Genomic DNA, 23,156 nt, shown 5'->3' on the forward strand with positions numbered 1-23,156 from the left:
GTTCACCAGGAATATTTTCCACACCCAGAGAAGCCTCGTGGCACCACTGGGCAGGAGGAGCAGCCCCCAGGACCTGCTCCTAGGGATGGGTTTATCCAGCAGGGCTCGAGCTCAAAGCCCCCACAACTGCTTGGGATGAGCCAAACCTCTCCCTACGGAGGTGCAGCATCCCCTCAGACCCAAAACTAAGCCCAAAATTTCTCCTGAGCCCAAAATTCCTGCATGTTCTCCCCCAGTCCATGGCTCTTCACCAGGTGCAGGCCTTAGATTTACCCATAAAGGAACAAATCTGAATTCACACACAGAGTATTATGCACAGATAAACTTTTAGGCCAAGGATGCTTTAAAAATCAGTTTATTTTACCTTACAAATGATAAATAATTTGTCTTTTAAAAAAAAATAATTTCAAGTGTGTTTTACTTCATGTTCCAATATTAAAATACCTTTCCCTTCTCCCCCCGCCCCCTTAAGTGATCGATACAAAAATAATTGTCACCAAATTCTTTTCTTCCTTTGCAAAAATTCCTGTATTTTAGGCAAAAAGGCACATTGTGAAGGCTTTTCACCAGGAGGCACAGGGGCTCCTCAAGACCCCAAGAGCTTCTCTCCCCCCTGTGCTTGTCCTAATTTGAGTGGAAGAGGACACAGACCCAAGCAGCACTTCCAGTGCTTTTTGTCTGGTCCCTCCAGGAATATTCCAGGGCCAAGGACAACTTCAGTGTCACCCTTGTTTAACATATGGGGGAAAACAAGGCACAGCAAAGCAGTACAGTTATTTAAGAGCTTCTTGTGAATAGCTGGCAGAGCAGGACATAAAACTGGACGTGGATGTAGAATCCTGTCTTCTTCAAAACCCACCTGGGATCCTCCTCTCCCCTTTCCAACCACAGGGTTATGGTGGTAGTCACGAGTCTCTAGATGCTTCTTTCTTAGTGGAACAGTCACAAGGCCAACACAAAAAGTTGGGCCTTCACTAGTCTAGAGAGGGATTAATTAAAGCCCTAATTACCAGCCTTTTAGGGGCACAGGATGCTGGGTTATTGCCCCTGGTGTATCTTCCATCCACAGGGGGATATAACAGCCAGTCAGGCACTAGGAAAAGCTACAGGCAGGCTCTTGCTTTGGGTGGGCTTCAAAGCCTCCTTGTTCAGGAGCTGTGGTCCCAAAAATCAGCTGTTTCCCCGTGGATGTGTCACCAGGAGGTGGTGAAGGCAGCAAAGGGGGTTCTTCAGCAGCAGAGATGTCAGGTCAGCAAGATCCTCGCCCTGCCCGCTCAGCTCAAGGCTGGGAAGTGCCCCTGGGAGCTGCAGAGCAGGGCAGCACACCCCCTTCCCTGTGCTTCACCCCAAAACCTGCATCCCCTGCTCCAGGGAGCCAGAGCATCACCAGCCAGCGAGCTGAGCCCGGGCAGGGCCCCATGGGGAGGGAGGCCAGGAAAGGCCACGAGGAAAGGCACAGAGCACAAGGCACCACTGTGAACATCATCCCTTCTTCAGAGCAGCCAGCTCCTCGCCGGGGCCGACGAGCCACCCCTGGCAAGCCCGGCCTGGCTCTAAGTCTCCTCATCCCAGAGGCAGAGCTGCTTTTGAGGCACGTAGTAGTGGAAGGTGTAGCCCTTCTGGCAGCTGCGGATGCCGCACTTGTAGGAGCTGAGCCTGCCCGCAGCGTCGCGGCTCTTGCAGTACTTGAGCATGCAGGGGTACCACTCGATGCTCAGCGAGTAACTGCACAGGCACGGCCGCCAGCGCTCGGGGCACAGCCTGCAGCGCTGCAGCTCCGGCAGGTCCGAGCCCCGGGGGAGAACCTCGAACATGGAGCCGTCCACTCCTGCGGGGGGCAAGCACACACAGGATCAGGGTGGAGAGAACGGGCACCAAAGCCATCCCAACACAGCCTGAGGAGGAGGTTGGACAATGTTTCCAGGGGCTGTTGGGATTTAAATCTGAATGAGAGCCACGGGAGTGCAAAAGACCCCAAGGAAAGCAAGGTCTGGCAGGTCCAAGCTCTGCAGCACCTCAAACATGGAGCCGTCCACTCCTGTAAGAGCAAGGACAGACAGTGCTCAGGGTGGAGGGAACAGGCACCAAAGCCATCCCAACACAGCCTGAGGAGGAGGTTGGACAATGTTTCCAAGGGCTGTTGAGACTAAAATCTGCATGGGAGCCATGGGAGAGTGAAAGACCCCAAGGAAAGCAAGGTCCAAGCCCTGCGGCAACACCTCGAACATGGAGCTGTCCACTCCTGTAAGAGCAAGGACAGACAGAGCTCAGGGTGGAGGGAAGGGCCACCAAATCCATCCCCACACAGCCCCCAGGCTAAGGAGGAGGTTGGACAATGTTTCCGGGGGCTGTTGGGATTTAAATCTGCATGGGAGCCACGGGAGTGCAAAAGACCCCAAGGAAAGCAGAGTCGGGCAGGTCTGAGCTCTACAGCAGCACCTCGAACATGGAGCTGTCCACTCCTGTGGGAGCAAGGACACACAGGCTCAGGGTGGAGGGACACCAAAGGACAGAGCCACCAAAGCCATCCCAACACAGCTCCCAGGGTGAGGAGGAGCTTGGACAGAGCGTTCTCAGAAGCTGTTGGGACTAAAATCCAAATGGGAGCCACGGGAGAAATAAAAAACCCCCAGGAAAGCAAGGTCTGACAGCACCTCAAACAGACATCCCTCAGGGTGAACAGACATCCCTCAGGGTGAACACACATCCCTCAGGGTGCTGCCATGAGGCAAAGCCAAAGGAGACAGCCACTAAAGCCAGCTCTGGTATCTCTGCACAGTCTCCAGGTCAAGGAGGAAGTTGGACAGAGCATCTCCAGGGACTTAAATCTGAATAGGAACCACAGGAGAACAAAAGACCCTGGGGACAGGAAGCCAAAAGACACAAAACTCTCTCCTCTGGGTTTCTGGAGGCGGTGAAAAGGTTACTTTTAAAATCCCAGATTAGGTTCACCCAGGGAACGCCAGCAGGAGGAGTGCGATCTGCTCACACGCAGGCAGGGTGACACATGTGCCTCAGAGCCAAAACAATCAGTGCTGATCCCCAGAAACCTGGCAGGAGCCACCACGGCACCGTGCCAGCCCACTGACAGCAGCAGCTCCAGGGAAATCACCTTTCTCCAGCCAGAACTTGACATCTTCCTCCCGGGTGTAAATGGCCTCCCTGGCCTCTGCGCAGACGTTGTGGATGTGGGAGCTCAGCTGGGCTGCCTTGCTGAAGTTCACAGCCACGTCCATGCTGAGGTGCTCCAGGCCTCGCACCTCCTCTGCCTGCCTCACTGTCCGGGGGTTTTTCTGCAGAGGAAATCATCACAACTTCAATCCTGGGTGCACCTCATCCCTTAGAGCACAATGGGATGTGGTAACACCACCAGACGTGAGAACAGATGTGCACCTGCGTCCTACCTGGGTGAGATGCACTTTAAAATAGCCTGTTGGTACTGAAACCACAATGTTTTACCCTTGCCTGTGGTGGTGTCTCCATGTTTTGTCCTGATAAAGGTCCCAGATCAGTCCTGGCTTCAGTGGAGCAGGGATTTTCACACCCCGACACAAATTAGGCTCAACTGAACCACGACACAAACGAGGCTCAACTAAATCTGGATCAATACCGCTGATAAACTCAGTTTAATACCAAACCCCTCAAGCAGGAGGGGTGGTCAGAGGTGGCTTGAAGAGCTGAGCAGCCAGGCAGCAGCCTGGGCAGGGCATCCAGGCAGGAAAACTCTGAGGATTCCTGGCTGGAGGGGAGGAGGGAGCCTGTACCTGGCGCAGCTTGGCCATGGACTCGCTGGGGATGATCTCGTTGCAGTGCAGCCGGGTCACAAAGCACAGGGCCTGGAACTGGCTCTGGCCCCTCTCCAGCTCCCCCAGGATTAAGGCACGGAAAATCTTCACCTCCTGACACAGAGAGAGAAATAACAACAGTGAGAGCTGCAAATCTTGGGCATCGGTGAGGTGAACGGAGAGGTTGGGGTCAAAGAGAAAGGCTCCAGCCCTAAAGCAAAGCCAAAGGTCTCCAACTTGTGCTGCCTGAGCATGGGGATCTCTCGCTGCTCACAGTGACCCCAAGAAGAGTTCAAAAGTCTCTTTTCCCAGCCCGGCGCTTGAAGAAGGAGTCAGGGCTCTTCAGTTCTCATTCTCAAGGTTGTTTATTGCTTCTTATCTATAAAATTCTTTCTCCTGCCCTGCCCAGGTCTGTTCAGCAGGTCAGACAGAGGCACACTGACACCCTCAGGGCAGTGTTATCTTTTTATACTAAAAACTACGTGTACAGTGTTTACAATTACTTCCCAATACCCATCACCTGTGTTAGACAGCGAGCTTCTACTCTAAACCAATCCCAAAGTGCCACCATCACAGCAGAAGATGGAGGCCAAGGAGAAGAAGGAGAAAGGCTGGACATGCCCAGATCCCTCCATCTTGCTCCCTGAACCCCCATTCTAAAAACCCCAAAATCTGCTTTTTCACCCTGTGATAACTTCACTATCATTCTACTTAAACTGTTGTGGCTTGCTGATCTTCATATAAGGTTGGTAATTTGCTCCAGGGGTCATAATCAAACCCACAGGGGCATTTTGGGCTCTGTGCCAGGGTCTCTGAGCCCCCGGGCAGGGTCTGGGCTGCTCAGGACAGCCAGAGGGGTGTCCTGGGTCCTGACACCTGAGCACAGGGGTGTGTTCCCAGCTCCAATCCCACCCCAAAGCCTGCAGCACAATCCCTGGTGTCTGTAAAGAATGAAGGGTTTTCACAATCCCACTGTGGCAAGGACAAATTGCTGCCAGGTCACATCCCACACCCAAGAGCTGAGGGTTTCTGTGCTTTCCCAAGAAGGGAAGCAAGGCCCCGAGGAGCCTCGTTTGGTTTTGTTGAGCAAATATCACACAGCCATCATCCTCATGCCTTACTGAGTAAGCAGCCCCAGATTTCCTCTGCTGCCTTCCCTCAGTGGCTTCTTGACAAGCGGAGAAAAAGTTACTCATCCCTGAGCGTGTGGAACAGAAGTGAAAATGGAATTGTTAAAGGCAGAAGGAGCCATTATGATCAGCTGCAGCTGATTCCTTTTCTGTCCAGGTCACTAATTCTATCATTTTATATAATAGGGATTGCAGTCCTTTCCAGAACCAGCTTGGAAATCACTCACAGTTACTCCATGCAGAGCCACAGAATCCCTTGGCCAACAGCAGGACCCTGTGTCCTGCTCTGGCACCAAACCCTGATTTCTGTGCAGGGATCAATCCCTGCCTCTGGCTTCAGGGGCATCGGTGTGGGAATCTGCCATCCCTTGGTGCCAGCCCATCCCACCCCAAGGGATGGGACAGGGAAATCAACCCCTGCCTTTGGCACCTCCTGCAGCCAAACCCCTGCACAGAGAGCTGGGCAGGGCTGGAGAGCAGAACCAGAGCTGTGCCAGCTGCTCAGATCCCTCTGCTCCTGAGCTGTTCCTGCTGGATTCCTCCCTGCCCTGGCCTCTGCCAGCCTCCCTCTGCCCCAGGAGGGAGCATTTCCCTTTTCCAGCCTCCCTCTGCCCCAAAAGGGAGCATTTCCCTTTTCCAGCCTCCCTCTGCCCCAAAAGGGAGCATTTCCCTTTTCCAGCCTCCCTCTGCCCCAGGAGGGAGCATTTCCCTTTTCCAGCCTCCCTCTGCCCCAAAAGGGAGCATTTCCCTTTTCCAGCCTCTCTCTGCCCCAAAAGGGAGCATTTCTCTGTTCCAGTTGAGCTTTCCTGCTCACTGAGCCCCCTGTTTATGTCCTGCCTTCTCTCCCATGCCCAGAGGAGCAATGGGGATGCCATTCAGTGCACATCTGGACAGCTGCAAGAACAACATTTCCAACCCCCAGGATGGGAGGAATCATCTTGCTGCTGCTGCAATTATTGACTGCACAACAGAAGAGCAGGGCACTGAGAAGAAAGAGATTCCAAAAATTCTTGTGAAATTGCTATGGAATTTTTTACTTTTTTTTTTTTTTTCCGAGAGATTTAATGGGGAGGTGTCCCACTGAGTCACTGGAACAAACCACATTCCCCATCCACATTTGGTCCAGCTGGGAGCTCCCCCAGGCATGCAGGGCCCATGGATGAGTGGACTAAAACCAGCAGCTGACTCTGGCATATTCCTCAGCTGTGGATTTAATTCCAATTCCCTTTGAACAGGCTGGGAAAAGCAAGCAGGGAGAGAGCCACGTTTTGCATTCAGGCCGAAAACCTCCACAGGCAGGAGATTAAAAACAGTGCAGCACTTCCCAGGTTGGAGGCAATTTTTGTAAAATGAGAACGTGCTGAGCAGCTGATTAATCCTCCTGATCCATCTATTTAAGAATTAGCCTTCAGCCAGGCAGCTCTTTCCTCCGCAGGGCTGATGCAGATGAAGAATTCACAACTCCCTCTGCCCAAACTCCAGGTGCCAGGGATTTCCAGAGCTGACCCAAGGGAGATGCACTGGGACAAGCTGGGTTGCCAGCATTGAAACAGCTTAGAAAAAGCTGTATTTTCAAGGATATATACCCTTGAAATATCCTGTATTTTCAAGGATATATTTTCAAGGCTATATTTTCAAGGATATATTTTCAAGGATCTATTTTCTGGCTCCTGTAGCATTCTGAGGGGGGAAATCCCACCTTTAGCTGGACCTTGCAGTGACCACTCTGTCCTAAACAAAACCAATTTCTTCTCTTCCCTGCCCTGTCCCAGATCCTTGCCTGGCTTTGGTCCCTCTCTCCCTGCGGCCCCAGGTGGAGCAAGAACCAAACCAGGCTGCTTCAAAAAGATTTCAGAGGGAAAAAAGCGTTAATAAGCAGACAGGACTCAGCTTCTTCACGCACAAAAGCCCCTTCTTTAGTCACAAAGCTCATATTTATGGGAAATATCAGAAGGAATGTGTAAGACTTAATTGGCCAACAATACACTTATTTATTTGTGTATGTTGGTCAGTAAATGGCCAGGCTGTATGTCTGTCAAATCTCTATATTTGGATATAGAGAGTCAGTTTATGTATTTTAAATTGATAAAATTTATATATTATATATTTAAGTTATTTATATATTAGTAGTTTAATTTTATATAAATATTGTTTAAATTAGAATTATAATTATTTATAACAATATATTTATATTATATATAAATATACAATTTATAATATATAAATATTTATACTTTGTATTATTGTATTTGTTTACATTGATATTGTTATTTTATTTATAAAGTTTATATATTTAAAAGTTTATCTATTATATATTTTAAAGAGTTAGTTTGGTTAGTTTATATATTTTGGTTAGTTTATATATTTTCTCCACTGATTCTCATGGGACAGATTTATTCTTTAGGCAGGTGCAAACTTATTTTTCTTACTAGAATAGGTTGTTAACTGCCTTTATCCTTATGATTTTTCTTTATGGGATCTTATAAGGAAATTACAAGCTAAAGCTAGCTTAGCTAGAATAGCAGGGCCTAAACCATATTTTATAAAATATTTATAAAATAAATAAATCTACCTATAAAATACATATAAAATAAATATGTTTATAAAATATAATAAATTATAAATGCAAATATATAAATATGTAAGTACATAAATATATTTATATTAATAAATATATTTATATCAATAATATAAATATATAAAATATATATTAATATATAAAATATAAAATATGAAAAATTTAAATATAAAATATAATTTCTACTTGTATGTAACAAAGAGCCACCAAAGCTTTCCCCAAAGCTTGGAGAGCACCTTCCCCTCCCCAGCCTCCTTTTCCCAGCAGGAAAAGCAGTGAATCAGTGCCAAGGTGGGTCCCCAGCCAAGGCAGCAAACAGAACCTTCAACCCCAGGCTCCTGCAGAATTTCCCAGCACGGAACAAGTCCCAGCAGAGCAGGGACTCTCCAGATAACTCAGGGTGGGGAATCCTCAGCCCTGACTGGGGCAGTGGCAGCTGGGCTTGGGTGACAAAAATGGGGTTTGGGGACAGCCAGCCCTGCAGCAAGGCCGCAGCAGCTCCTCAAGGCAGCAGGGAAATCAGTGCTCCAAAAACCCCATTGTTACAGCAGGGAAATCAGTGAGAGATATCCCAGGGAAATCAGTGCTCCAAAATCCTGTTGTTTCAGCAGAGAAATCAGTGAGAGATATCCCAGGGAAATCAGTGCTCCAAAACCCCATTGTTACAGCAGGGAAATCAGTGAGAGATATCCCAGGAAAATCAGTGCTCCAAAATCCCATTGTTACAGCAGGGAAATCAGTGAGAGATATCCCAGGGAAATCAGTGCTCCCACTGCCAAAATCCTGCTGTTAGAGCAGGGAAATCAGTGCTCCCAAAATCCCGATGTTACAGCAAGGATATCTGCTCCTACTCCCAAAATCCCATTGTTTCAGCACAGAAATCAGTGCTCCCAAAATCCCACTGTTACAGCAGGGATATCAGTGCTCCTACTCCCAAAATCCCACTGTTACACCATGGAAATCAGTGCTCCCACTCCCAAAATCCCACTGTTACACCATGGAAATCAGTGCTCCCAAAATCCCACTTTTACAGCAGGGATATCAGTGCTCCTACTCCCAAAATCCCACTGTTACACCATGGAAATCAGTGCTCCCAAAATCCCATTGTTTCAGCACAGAAATCAGTGCTCCCATTCCAAAATCCCACTGTTACAGCAGGGATATCAGTGCTCCCAAAATCCCACTGTTACAGCAAGGATATCTGCTCCTACTCCCAAAATCCCATTGTTTCAGCACAGGAATCAGTGCTCCCAAAATCCCACTGTTACAGCAGGGATATCAGTGCTCCCCAAATCCCATTGTTTCAGCACAGAAATCAGTGCTCCCATTCCAAAATCCCATTGTTCCAGCCCAGAAATCCCACTGCTGCCTGTCCCTACCCACGGCAGTCCCAAGGAGGAGCAGGGAAATCCTCCAGCTCCTTCCCTCTCAGCCATCTGTGGGGTGGGAGCAGCTCAGCCCCCCCTGCCTGGGGTTTTTTTTTTCCAGCAGGGATTTACAATCCTGTGTGGTCCAGCTCCCAGCCCAGCAACGAATCCACGTCGAGCGGAGCAAAGCAGTTCCCAGGGAAATAAATCACTTCAGTGCCTTCCTCCCCGCTGCCTTCCTGCCAAATTTCTCTCCCCTAAGGACATCGGGGCTGCTGTGGGGACCCAGTTTTGTCTTTGCAGTGGCACAGGAAAAAAAGGAGAATGTGCTGCTGGGGACAGGGGGTGACACCAGCACTGCCGGGGCCAATTCTGCACTGCTGTCAGCAGCCTTTGCCCCAGGGATCCAGCACTGCTGGCCAGAGTTCCAGGAGTCTGCACAGCACAGGGAGCTCGGTGCTGCATCCACACCCGGGGTCCAGCCAGCTGAGCTGCCCTGAATGAGTGGGGATTATGGTTTTTAACCCCTCTGCATCTGGAATGGAGAATTTGGGTGCGCTGCCTCTTCAATTCAGGTATCTGAAAAGGCAAATCAAGGATGTGCTGGGACGAGGGGGGGGGAATAAAAAGCAAATTTTCTGAGCAATAAATACAATTCTACAGAGTAACAAACAGCGGGGTGTTTTAATGACCCCTCCCAAAGACTGCTGAATGTCCCTCATTTCCTACTTCTGGTACCTGTTCAGAGGAGAAGCTGCTTTCCAAACCACACAGATCAAATCTGTGGTCAGATGCTTTCCGTGCCACCTGGTGGATTTGTCACCCAACACGTGGCCCCCTGGCATGAGGAAATTCTGACACCACCACCACCCCAAAAACACCACACAGCAGCTTTGTCAGCATGGGAAGGACTGGCAGTGCAAGGGTTAAAGCACTACCCAGGCTTCCCCGCTTGTGTTTCCAAGCCCAACTTTTCCAGCCATGGAAAGGGAAGAGAAACTTCTCCCTATCTTTGTGCTGACCTTGAAATAAACCCGCCCACTCTGTTCTCAGGCCGTGTTTAACAACTGGAAACCTCGCTCCAATCAGACACAACAGTCAAGGCTGCTGAGCCCCCTCATTATTTTTTTTTGCAATACAAAATTTAATTTTTTGCAATACATTTTATGCCTGACCACAAAAAAAAAAAAAAAAAAAAAGAAGCGTTTTCATTCCCTTCTTTCAAACTGCAAGAAAAGAAAGGGTCACCCCTGCTCTGCCCAGAAAATGAGTCCCAGTTTGAACTCTCACTGCCCAGTTTGTGCTGCACCAAGGAGAAAATAACCTGGTGTGCTCTGAGAACACAGCTCCAGCTCTGCAGGCAGGCAGGGATGGAAGAGAAAAGAAAATCCCAGCCCTGTGGAAGCCCCAGGCACTGCTCAAGTCCCACCAGTGTCAGAGCAAAGTAATGAACAATGATCTCATTTAGCTCCTTTCTTCTCCAGCCCCTGGTCTGGCAACCACAAATTGCCAGCAGAGAGAAAAAAAAATAATAAAAAAAATAGCAAATAAACCCCTGACTTTGGACAAACCCCCTGCAGTTTAAGCCAGAGGAATGGAAAACTCATTTGTGGAAAAACCCCAGCATCCTGGCCACATCATCAGGCTCAAGGGCAGCAGACAACAACCCCAGCTGCTGCTGGGAACACTCAGAGCCCCACAACCTCCAGAGCAGGCAGAAATTGTGTAATTTGTGTAATTTGGGCGAGAGGAGCAGCAGGGCAGAACTGGGAACTGTCTGGGTGCAGCTGCAGCAGGTCAGGGGGGGAAGCCCAGCCAGGCTCCTGCCTGCTCACACATTACTCACCTCACCACAAAGCAGCTCCCTGCTCCTTTATGTTCCTCTGGCTTTTCTCAGCTATTTTCCAGCAAATCCACAGAGCAGACAGAGTCAGGCCCCAGCTGCCCTAAAACTGAGGATCAGGAATGCATTTCTGCAAGCTGGATGCTTGCAAAGCCCTCCGGGGACCGTCGCTTCCAGCAGGGGCTGTGGAGCTCAGGATTTAACCCATGGACCCAAAACACCTCCAGAGAGCCCCAACCCAGAATAAACTCAGCTCTAATAAGGATGGGAGGGAGAGAAGATGTAACACACACTCGGTCGGGTTTGTGGGTGAGCTCGGAGCTCTCAGGAGGAGCTGAAGAAAGTGAAAAATGCTGAAAAAATCACCAGGTCACATCCCAGGTTCCCAAAGGACCTGCCTAGAGGAGCTGTAGCGAGTTTGGATTTCCCTGGCCTGGGAATGTGCAAGTTTGCAATCCACAGCTTCAGAGCCCTTCCTAACCTGCCTGCTGTGCCAGGGCTTGCAATTATTTAATATTTTCTTTAATAGGAGTCACAGGGCTGCTTCCCTGCACATCTGCTGGAGTATTTGAAACATGCCACATTTGAAACATGCCACATTTGAAACAGGCCACCACTTCCAAAATCATCATGGCTTCTGCTGGCACCTCAGGGAGGAAAAGGGACATCGGAGGGGCTTTCAGGGAGACTGAGAATGAACAGGGAAGAGGCACCAGAACAATCCCTGGCAAAAAGGCTCCAAGGTTCACAGCACCTTCCTATCTCATGGCTCTGGGCTTCCTCCTGCTGCAAAGCAAAGTCCACCTGAGCAAAGAGGGATGGGGGGTTGGAATGAAGATAACACAGCCATGCCAGCCTGGGCAAACTGTGCTTCCCTGGGCAGTGGGAGCTCCCTGCATCCATGTGGGATTTGGGGCTTCAGCTCAGAACTGACAGCTGCCAGTCACAGACGTCCCACACCACACGCGAGCCCCGCAAAGGCAGCAGGAGCCCACCTGAGGAATCACCTGCACCCCATGGCATCGTGGAGAGAGATATCCCAGAGCTACAGCAGGGCATGGACACCCCCACATCGGAGCCAGGAACCTGAGATCTCCCCAGCCCAGCCTCTCCTGCCCTGACCCTGCTCCCTGCCTGGCTGAGCTGAGCCTGCCACGCAAAACTCTGAGGAGTTGTGCAAAACTCTGAGGAATTGTGCAAAACTCTGAGGAATTGTGCAAAACTCTGAGGAATTGTGCAAACTGTGCTGCTCACAACTCAGGCAGGAGCACCGGAGCTGCTGCCCGTCCCCACCGGGACCTTTCAGCTGTTTCCAGCGTGGAGGCAGCCCCGGGCACAGGTGTGACACCGGTGGGGACAGCGAGCCTGGCTCACCGTCCTGGAGCTGCGCCGGAGAGCTCAGACAAAGCCCCGGACGGTGCGAGAGGATGGACGGGCTTTTCCCTGCGCATCCCCAGGGTCCTTTTGGCTCCCGGACCCCCAGTCAAGATTCTCCAGCTTCCGAGTTGGGATGGACTCGGGTCTGGAAGGAGGACGGGAAGGATCGGCGTCCCCAGCGCTCATCCCACAAAAAGCACTCATGGAGTGCACGAAAAGCCCCGACCAGACCCTCCCGCGGGGCGCCAGGGGCCAGCGCTCCCATCCCGCAGCCGTCACCCTGCTCCAGCCCCGCCGGGACCCCGCGGCACCCGGGGATGCTCTCCCAGCTCCGCTCTTATCCGAAACCCCTGGGGATGCTCTCCCCGCTCTGTCCCTGTCCCAAACCCCCGGGGATGCTCTCCCAGCTCCGCTCTTATCCAAAACCCCCGGGGATGCTCTCCCAGCTCTGCTCTTATCCGAAACCCTCCGGGAATGCTCTTCCCGGCTCGCTCCCAGCCCGAACCCCCCGGGAATGCTCTCCCTGGATCCCTCCCTACCCGAACCCCCCCGGGAATGTTCTCTCGGCTCTGCTCTTATCCGAAACCCCCCGGGGATGCTCTCCCCATCTCGCTCCCCACCCGAACCCCTCGGGGATGCTCTCCTCAGCTCCATACCAGTCTGAACCCCCCGGGGATGCTCTCCCCATCTCGCTCCCTACCCGAACCCCTCGGGGATGTTCTCCCCAGCTCCATACCGGTCTGAATCCCCCGGGGATGCTCTCCCCCGCCCCGTACCTGTCTGAAATCCGCCGTGAGCGTGACGAGGGCGCCGTCGGCCGCCCTTAGCTCCAGGCTGACGCAGTCGGCGCCGCTGTCGGCCTGCAGGCTCTCCTCCGTCACCTGCCCGCCGGGCAGCCGCACCCGCACCCGCAGCTCTGCCCGCGCCGCGGGGCCGGGCAGCGGGGCCAGCGCCAGCCAGAGCAGCGCGGGCAGCGCCGGCAGCCGCGGGCCGCGCATCCCCCCGGGCCGGGCTCAGCGCATCGGGCGGGGGGCGCGGCCGCAGCGCGGAAGGCGGCGGGGAAAGGCGGCCCCGCCGCGCCCCCGGCCCCGCGGCGCTGCCTCGCTCGCCCCGCTCATTCAGCGTCCCTCGGTCCGCCCGTCCCTCCCTCCCTCCCTCCCCGAGCGGGCGCTGCCCTCGCCCCCCGCCCCCCGTCACTTCCCCCCCGGACCCGGGACGGCCCCGCCGAGCAGCGCCCGCCCCGTCGTTAAAGGAACAGCGCCGGGCAGGGAGGGAGGGGGAGCGGCGAGAGGCGGCAGGGCCCTGGATGAGCACATGGATCCATTAAACAGAGCCGTGGATGTGCACATGGATCCGTCAAACAGACCTGGATGTGCACATGGATCCATCAAACACAGCCCTGGATGAGCACATGGATCCATGAAACAGCCCTGGATGTGCACATGGATCCGTCAAACAGACCTGGATGAGCACATGGATCCATCAAACACAGCCCTGGATGAGCACATGGATCCATGAAACAGATCTGGATGTGCACGTGGATCCATGAAACAGACCTGGATGTGCACATGGATCCATGAAACAGACCTGGATGTGCACATGGATCCATCAAACACAGCCCTGGATGTGCACATGGATCCGTCAAACAGACCTGGATGTGCACATGGATCCATCACCCAGAGCCCAGGCTGTGCACATGGATCCATGAAACAGACCTGGATGTGCACATGGATCCGTCAAACAGACCTGGATGTGCACATGGATCCATCAAACACAGCCCTGGATGAGCACATGGATCCATGAAACAGCCCTGGATGTGCACATGGATCCGTCAAACAGACCTGGATGAGCACATGGATCCATCAAACACAGCCCTGGATGAGCACATGGATCCATGAAACAGATCTGGATGTGCACATGGATCCATCAAACACAGCCCTGGATGAGCACATGGATCCATGAAACACAGCCCTGGATGTGCACATGGATCCATGAAACAGCCCAGGCTGTGCACATGGATCCATCAAACAGATCTGGATGTGCACATGGATCCATCAAACACAGCCCTGGATGTGCACATGGATCCGTCAAACAGACCTGGATGTGCACATGGATCCGTCAAACACAGCCCTCCCTGGATGTGCACATGGATCCATCAAACACAGCCCTGGATGAGCACATGGATCCATGAAACAGCCCTGGATGTGCACATGGATCCGTCAAACAGACCTGGATGAGCACATGGATCCATCAAACACAGCCCTGGATGAGCACATGGATCCATGAAACAGATCTGGATGTGCACATGGATCCATCAAACACAGCCCTGGATGAGCACATGGATCCATGAAACACAGCCCTGGATGTGCACATGGATCCATGAAACAGCCCTGGATGTGCACATGGATCCATCACCCAGAGCCCAGGCTGTGCACATGGATCCATGAAACAGACCTGGATGTGCACATGGATCCATCAAACAGCCCAGGCTGTGCACATGGATCCATCAAACAGATCTGGATGTGCACATGGATCCATCAAACACAGCCCTGGATGTGCACATGGATCCGTCAAACAGACCTGGATGTGCACATGGATCCGTCAAACACAGCCCTGGATGTGCACATGGATCCATCAAACACAGCCCTGGATGTGCACATGGATCCGTCAAACAGACCTTGATGTGCACATGGATCCATCAAACAGCCCAGGCTGTGCACATGGATCCATCAAACACAGCCCTGACCCCACGGATCCATCACCCAGACTCCATCCAAGACAGCCTTGAACACCTCCAGGGATGGGGCATCCACAGTGAAATACACTCAGAGTGTTCTGAGTTTTGAAATGAGTTTTCTGAACGTGTTCTTGCTGCAAGTCAATCGATATTGATGTGATTCCTCAGGCTCCCAGTGCCACAGGTCTGGTGTGAGCCACACTGGAGGCGTCCCTGTCCCTGAAGATGTAACTGGGACACCTTCAGAGCCCCTCTCCCAGAAATGAAGGACCTGTGTTCCTTCAGAGCCTGCACTCGCTCTCCAAACACCCCCAATCTGCCCTTCACCTTCCCGGTTCTGTGATCATTTCCAGATGGGCACATGCTGCTGAAGGGCCCCTTTGATTTCAAAAGTTCTCTCTGCAAACACAAAGGTCACTGTGGCAGCAGGATCAGGGCCTCAGAGAAAGAGCTTGGTGAGGAGGGGCACAGAAATAAATGGAAACATCCATTTAAAGCCACGCTTCCAGGCAGGGAGATCACTCTTGTCCAAATAGTGCTTTTTGTGTGACCTCACGCAAGCTTTAACCCTGAATTTTCACAGCTCCCCTCAAACGAAATTGGCTCCTTGAAACGTTTTTCAGGACAATAGCTGTGCTGAAAATAAGAGAAGGAAAAGTTAAGAGGTGGAAAGGAGGGAGGAAAGCAATGGGTACAAAAAGAGAGGGAGGGCCCACAAGGTAGGAAAGGCACAGAAAGATCCTCATGACAAAAGCTGCAAAAGGAGAAGGCCCCACTCACACAGTGAATTTATTCAGAGGAGATTATGCAAAAAACCAGGAGGATCCCAGCAGGGGCTGGAGGGAAGAGCCACGAGGTCAGTGGGCACAAACAACCCTTAGAGAACATTCCCTCATCCCAGATCTGGAATCCACACCCCTGTGGCACTGGGAGTAATTCAGATTTATCTGAGCCCTGGATCCCGGGGTGTGAGAGGTGATTTGGGACCATCCCTCTCTGTGCTGCTGCAGCCTGGCTGCCTGGGAGTACGGGGTGTTCTTTTCCTCCTGGTAGCTCCCAGAGCAGAGGAAATCATCATTTTGGCTCAGCAGCTTGCCAGGAATGCTGGAGCGCTCCTGCAGATTGCAGTTCTGACCTGGGAACGGTGGGTGTGAGCCCAGTCCCAGAAATGAACGGACACACAGATAAGAAATGCAGACAGGGGATTAAAAATGCTGGCAGGAAACAGAACTAAAGAGCAAGGAGCTGTTTGGGAGGTAGCAGGGAGCAGAAAAACAATCAGGGAGCACAGGAGGGGTAGCTTTGCTGGGGTTTGGAAGGGACTGGAAGGGACAGAGTGGTCAGCAGGTGACAGTGAAGAGAATTCCTGAAGAGCAAGTGCAGCTGCACGACTCTGGGACAGCTCTGAGTGGCCAAACCAAGGTTTTACTGCCTTTTTACCTTTGCTGTTTGCTGCTGTGCGGATGGAACCTCCTCTGCAGCCCAGGGAAGGTGAAACATTCCCCGCAGCTCAGTGTGGATCAGCCTGACTGAGTGTTAATGACCTGCGCCAACATTTTCTGGTATGTGAGCACACTGCAGCTTTTTACCGGGAGAAAACTTCCATTAAAATGCCTCAGCCACGAGGCTGAGGGAGAAAAATGTGCTGCTGAAAATCCCAGCTGAGCTCTGCTGGGAAGTTGCAGTGCGTGGGAGCAGGGAGGTGCAATCTGACCCAGGGCTTGCCTTGGTGCCTCTGTCATCCCTGGGGAAAACCACGGGGATTTGGCCAAGCTCCAAATCCTCGCTGCCTCTTCCTCAGCTCAGAGCTGGGCTTGCAGAAGCTCCTTCCAGCCCTGGTAACTGCTTGCACAGATGGAGTTCAGGGCAGGAATGGGAAGCCAAGGGGGAGGGAAGCCAGACTTTTGGTTGTGCTCTGCAAACCCCACTCAGATCTGAACTCTTCCCAATGAAAATCCACCAAGAACAAGCTTTTACTGCCTGCTCGGTGCCTGAATTTCTCATTTTGTTTACTCTGCTGTTAATCCCAACTCCAGTTGCTGTAACTGAGGTCAGGGGTCAGGGCCAAACATTCTGCCTTGAGCTCTTTAATCTCCCACCCTTCATTTTTCATGCCAAACCACTTTTAATGCTACACGAAAAACCCATCAGTGCTTTTTGAAGGATTCAATCAGGGCAAGTATTTTGGGGAGCTGAACACACAAACCCCAGCTATTTGCCATTGTTCCCAGCACTACAGAACTGAAAGAGCTCAGGGAGAGTTAATTGGATTTTTTTTTTCACTCTCCTGGATCCCCAACTTGTAGATTAAATCCCGGCTATTATCAGGAATATTACTACCAAGGACCTGTGGCTTGATCTGAAGCCCTGGGAAAGGATTTGTGTTGTGGTGCTCAGTAGAGACCTTACTGTTGCAGAAAGGAATCAGCCTTCGAGTCATTCCTCATTAATTAAAAGCAATTCCACCTCCCTTCTGAGAGTTCCCTGCTGCCCCTCCTGAATGCCCTCCTTTCCTTGGCAATTACATAAACCAAGCTCCTGAAAGGGGGTGAAAAAACAGCTTTAGTGGCCTAGAACAATGCCCAGTATCTCCTGGCTCTGACCTGGCTGCCACCCCATTCTCTGTCCTGGGCAATTAAGGGGTTGAGCACTGCAGCAGCCTGGGTGTAATTAAATGAGCAGAGCACTGGGAAGTTGATGGAGTGCTTTAAAGCTGCTGCAGATGCTGGTGCAGAGATGTTGTCCTGATTAGAATCACGTTAATTGGGATCCAACTCTCTTTGATGCAGCTGCAGGGAGGGTGGGAAGGGCAGCATTGGGGGAGGTTCTGCCCCTTTTCTCCTGGATCAGTTCCTGAGAAGGGACTCAGCAGCACAAACCTGGTGTTACCTGGTTCAGGTGGAAGAGGGGAATTATAATATATAATATTATATAATATATATAATTATATTGTATTTGTGGGGGAATTATTGTGTTTCCTTCCCATGGCAGGAAGGAAAGATGAATCTGACTCCATGTTCTCAGAAGGCTGATTTATTATTTTATGATATTTATTATATTAAAGAATACTAAGCTAAACTATATTAAAGAATAGAGAAAGGACACTTACAGAAGGCTAAAAAAATAATAATGAATACTCCTGACTCTCTCCAGAGTCCCTACACAGCTTGGCCCTGATTGGCCAATAAATCAAAACAATTCACATCAGAAACCCAATGAAACAATCACCTGTGGGTAAACAATCTCCAAACACATTCCAAAGCAGCAAAACACATGAGAAACAAATCAGATAATTATTGTTTTCCCTTTTCTCTGAGGCTTCTCAGCTTCCCAGGAGAAAAATCCTGGGCGAAGGGATTTTTCAGAAAATGTGACTGTGACAGGGAAGTGCCACAAAATAATAATTCTGAAGCCCCACCACACAATGCAGGTGAGGATCCCTCACAGGGCTCCCAAAGCCCTGAGAGAGAAAAAACCCTGAATTGTGGGAGCTGGTGGAGCTCACCCAGCCAAAACTGGGCTGCCCTCTCTTGGGAAGGCCAAGAGAGCTGGGAGGGTCTGGTCCTCCAGGAGACACTTCAGAGTTCCCACTGATGGAGCGGATTTGGGAAGAACAAGGAGATTATTGGAAAAATCTCCCTCATGGTCAGCACTCCTCCTTAGAGGAATAAAAGCTCCTCTGTGGATGCCTCCTGTGGCACTGGAGATTTGGGCAGGGGCCCCATTTGCTCCCGAAGTTGTGCCTGGAGGGTGGAATTCCCATTCTCTTTGTGTTTAAGTCAGGCTTGGTGCTCCTGATTTCCCTGCTCCAGCCCTTTTCTGTCCTGCTCCCCCAGCCCTCCTCCTTCCCTGAACATCTGGATCCAACTAGACAGCAGCAGGATCTCTGCAGCACATTCCTCCCCTCCCTCCTGCCTCTGTGCTGCTCACAAACACAAAGAGGGGGAGGTCAGAGAGAGGAAAAGGAGAGCAGGGCATGATGAAGAGGTTGGGAGATGAAAGAATTTTTTCTTTTCCTTTCCTGGACTCAGCTCTTGGCCTGTGTGGCTCTCAAATGTTGCAGGAATTCAGGAATCCCTTAAAACCCCACTGGAAAAAAGTCTTCTGAAGCTGCCCCCATGCCTGGAAGTGTTCAAAGCCAGGGTTTGGAGCAGCCTGGTTTGGTGGAAATGGGACAAAATGAGTTTTAATGTCCCTTGTGACCCAAACTGTCCTGGGATCCTCTGGAAGCTGCCCTCAATGGGCACAGGGAAAACCTGCCAGGCATTTGCAGGGCTGGGAAGGTTTGGGAAGGTTTTGGGAAGGTTTTGGGAAGGTGGAAAGCTCTGCAGGGATCTCCCATAGCCCAGTGCCCCACTGGGGGAGTGCAAAGCCCTGGGCACACACACAGAAAGCTCCGTGCTGGTTTTGGGAATGAAGCAATCCAGGAATTCAAAGTTCATTAAAGTCCAGGAGCTCGTGCCCTCGGTGTTTTTGGAGATAAAAACGGGCAAGGTCTGGGAGCAGGAGCTGCTCAGAGCCCTGGACCACACGTTCCCACGCAAACAGCCACATCTCCTGCTGGGAACATCTGAACCAGCAGCCCCAGGGACAGCCTGCGTGGGGGGAAGGAGCTTTCCTGTCTCCTCCAACCCAAACCATCCCAGCACGAAAGCGCTGCCTCTCCAAGTGTCCCTGCACTCCTGAGGAGCCCAGGCAGGACACTGTCACTGACTTATTTTATGGAAAATCATTTCGTTAGGATCTTTTCTCCTGAGAGGCTGAGAAGCTTCAGCTTCTCCGTGTTTTGCTGCTTTGGAATGTGATTTGGAGAATTGTTCAGCCAGCATGTGAAATTGTTTTTACTTGATGCCCAATGACAGCCACCTGTGTCGAGGCTGTGAGCAGCCACAAGATTTTATTATCATTCCTTTCTATTCCTTGCTGGCCTTCTGATGAAATCCTTTCTTATATTCCTTTAGTATAGTTTTAATATATAATTTTATTGTAATATATATAATAAATATATAATATATATTTATATAATATATAATAAAATAATATATGAAATATAATATAAATTACATACAATATATAATATAATATAATGTAATATAATATAATATAATATAATATATATAATAAAGTAATATATAATATATAATAAGATAATATATAATAATAGATAAATACAATATAATAATATATATTAAAATATAATATATATTATATATAATAGAATATATAATATATATTTTATATAATATATATAATATTTATAATATATAATAAAATATATAAGGTACAATAAAATAATAAATCAGCCTTCTGAAACATGGAGTCAAGATTCTCATCTGTTCCCTCATCCTGGGACCCCTGGGAACACCACCACAGGAGATGCTCCCAACCACATCCCTGCAGCTGCTGGCATGGGAGGGGTTAATTTAAACCAGCACAGTTTAGGCTGGAATGATTCCTGTGGAAATTAAAGGGGAAACAAACAAAAAAAAACCCTCAAAGTGGTGAATTTTGAATTGGGAGGCTGACCAAGGAGCAGATAAAGCCAGTGTGGAGTTAAAATCCTTTAAAATAAAAAGGATGTGAATTTTCTGTGCCTGGTGTGAGAGATATTATAAATCTCAGTGAAGCCCTCAAATTCTAAAAGGATATAAATCTAATTAAAGTGATATAAATCTAACAGGGGAAATACACTGTAAATCCAGCCAAAGTGATATCCATCTAAGGAAAGCAATGCAAATGCACCAGAAACACCATAAATAAAATCAAAGCAATATAGGAGATGTAACGGGAGCAATCTGAACCCTAAATCAAGTGCTACAAATACAGCAGGATGATCTAAAACTAATTAAAGTGATTTATAAAATGGACATTTGGAGAAGAATCACGACCCACAGAAGAGGAGAGGAGCAGGAGAGGTTTATGAGCAATAAAAACACAAAGAATCAGCCAAGGTTAATGAGGTGCTGTGCTCCAGCTGCAAAAAGGGTCAGGGAAGCTCCTCTGCCCACAACTCTGAATCCCATTTTGAGCCACATATTATTTTTCCAATAATATATTGGAAATTATATTTATTATGTTATTTTTCCAACAAAATCCCATATTCTGAGCCACATTTCACAGGTCAAGGCAGCGAAATGGGGGAGGTTTAGTGGGGTAAATGGTGAAAATAATGCCATTTTTCCATTTTTTGCCTTTTTTTTTTTTTTGCATGCAGGAGAAGCCAGAATCAGAATCCTCCAGCCCAAGGTCCTGGGAGCTTTTGGGGATCCTCAGCCAAGCAGGGATTTGTGGCAGCTCAGGAGAACTCAGCCAGCACAGCCCTGACATTTCCCCCCTGCTCATTCCCAACCCACATTTTCCTGTGTACAGTGAAACAACAAAAAGAAAATGAAGGATTTGGGGATTTTCTCCACCCCCTTCCCCTCCTGTGTTTAAAGGCAGAATTGTCCCAAATCTGCTGTCGGAGACAAGCAGACACAGTGGGGACTGTTTTTGCCTTAAACTGGAAAAATCTCATTTGTAGTTTCCATTTTCCTCCACTTGCACATAATATAAGTTCCTAAAGGTCCTAAGGTCCTTTTTTTTTTATTTTCTTTCACTGAAGTGATGCAATAATTGACCTAATCCAGCCACAATCCAAAGAATCACAATCAATAATGCTGTTTGTCTTTGGGGGAAAAAAAATCAATTCCAGAAAATAACCAGGTCTGCTTAAAATTCTGGCTGCCTTTAGCAAAAAAGAAAGTATTTTCATTCTGAATAATAAAACACCCTCAGTTCAGCTTTACAATTGTGCTTTTCCCTTCCAGTCTTCCTCCAAAGTGCCATATGTTTTATTCTTGCAATTCCAGCATTTTTTTCGTGCTTGAAAGTCATTTGGCATTTGAGCATCTGCAGTGGCCTGAATTTTTTTCTTTTTTTTTTCCAGAGCTAAAGAAAATATCTATTTTGTGGAAACTCACTGGGAAGCAGCAATCCCCTCCCCAAACCCCCAACCCCAACAATTAATGTTCAAAAATCAGCCTGGAGGCTCCCAAACCCTGCTGTAATCCCAAACCCGTTCCCAGCTCCCAAATCCTTTCCCAGCTCCTAAACCCTGCTGTAATCCTAAACCTTTTTCCAGCTCCCAAATTCTTCCTCAACTCCCAAACCCTTTTCTAGTTCCCAAACCCTGCTCCAGCTCCCAAACCCTGCTGTAATCCCAAACCCTTTCCCAGCTCCCAAACCCTTTTAAAGTTCCCAAACCTTTTCACAGCTCCCAAACACTGCTGTAATTCCAAACCCTTTTAAAACTCCCACTTTCCCAGCTCCCAAACCCTGCTGTAATCCCAAACCCTTTCCCAGCTCCCAACCCCTTTTCCAGATCCCAAACCCTGCTGTAATCCCAAACCCTGCTCCAGCTCCCAAACCTTTTCCCAGCTCCCAAACACTGCTGTAATCCTAAACCCTTTGCCAGCTCCCAGCCCCTTTCCCAGCTCCCAGCCCCTTTCCCAGCTCCCAAACCCTTTCCCAGCTCCCAAACCCTTTATTTCCCAGCTCCCAGCCCCTTTCCCAGCTCCCTGCTGACGTTATCCCAGGTCACGGCTCCTGTCCCCAGCCCAGCCTCGCCCATGTCCCTGTCCCCAGCCCAGGGCTGATGTCCCCACGGGCAGGAGATGGAGGCAGGCCAGGGCACAATCTGTTCCTCATTGAGCTCATCCTGCACTTTGCTGCTGATGTGGCGTTTGGGGGATGGAGCAAAGCAGAACCAAATAAATAAATCATCCCTTCCTCAGATAAAGCAGGGGAAGCACGAGGCCAGCCAAGGGAACCAAAACTCTTCCAGGTGACCCTTTAGCCTGCTCCCACAGCACGGGGGGAAAACCACAGCAGCTCCAGATGGCCACTGGAACTGACTTTACAGGAATATTTTTCATATCTCCAGTCAGTCTTTGCAGAGGGTTCTTTTTTGCTTTTTCTTTTTAAATTTTTTTTTTGTTTTGATTTTTTGGTGGATTTTTTTTGGTTTTTTTTTTTTTTTTTTGGTTTTTTTTTTTTGCGTTGTTTTTGGTTTTTTTTTTTAGTTTTGTTTTTGTTTTTTGTTGTTTTTGTTAGTTTGTTTTTGGGAGTTTTGTTTGGTTTTTTTCCTTTGTGGTTTTTTTTTTTTTTGGTTTGGCTTTGGGGTTTTGGGTTTTTTTGCTTTCTTTGTTTTCCTTTTTTTTTTTGTTTGTTTGTTTTTGTTTTTGTTTTTTTTGTTTTACTTTGATTTTGTTTTTTTTTTTTTTAATTTTTTGTCTCTCTCCCAGTCCTCTCAGGCTTCCCCCAGCCCTGCTCTCCAGGCTCTCCCTGCTCCCCTGCAG

At 49.5% G+C, this 23,156-nt stretch overlaps 1 protein-coding gene across 1 annotated transcript; it reads right to left on the minus strand.

The window, feature by feature from the left end:
• Window positions 1-339: 339 nt before the first annotated feature.
• OAF (out at first homolog) lies at window positions 340-13,093 on the minus strand. The gene is made up of 4 exons (XM_036397592.2): window positions 12,857-13,093; window positions 3,765-3,899; window positions 3,113-3,293; window positions 340-1,828 (listed from the first exon to the last, which is right to left on the minus strand). The coding sequence occupies exons 1-4, from the start codon at window positions 13,076-13,078 to the stop codon at window positions 1,554-1,556; spliced, it is 813 nt and encodes a 270-aa protein (XP_036253485.1). The 5' UTR covers window positions 13,079-13,093; the 3' UTR covers window positions 340-1,553.
• Between the last annotated feature and the right edge of the window lie 10,063 nt (window positions 13,094-23,156).

The sequence above is a fragment of the Molothrus ater genome, chromosome 22 (assembly GCF_012460135.2).
Source record: "Molothrus ater isolate BHLD 08-10-18 breed brown headed cowbird chromosome 22, BPBGC_Mater_1.1, whole genome shotgun sequence".
In the NCBI taxonomy this organism is placed as follows: Eukaryota; Metazoa; Chordata; class Aves; order Passeriformes; family Icteridae; genus Molothrus; species Molothrus ater.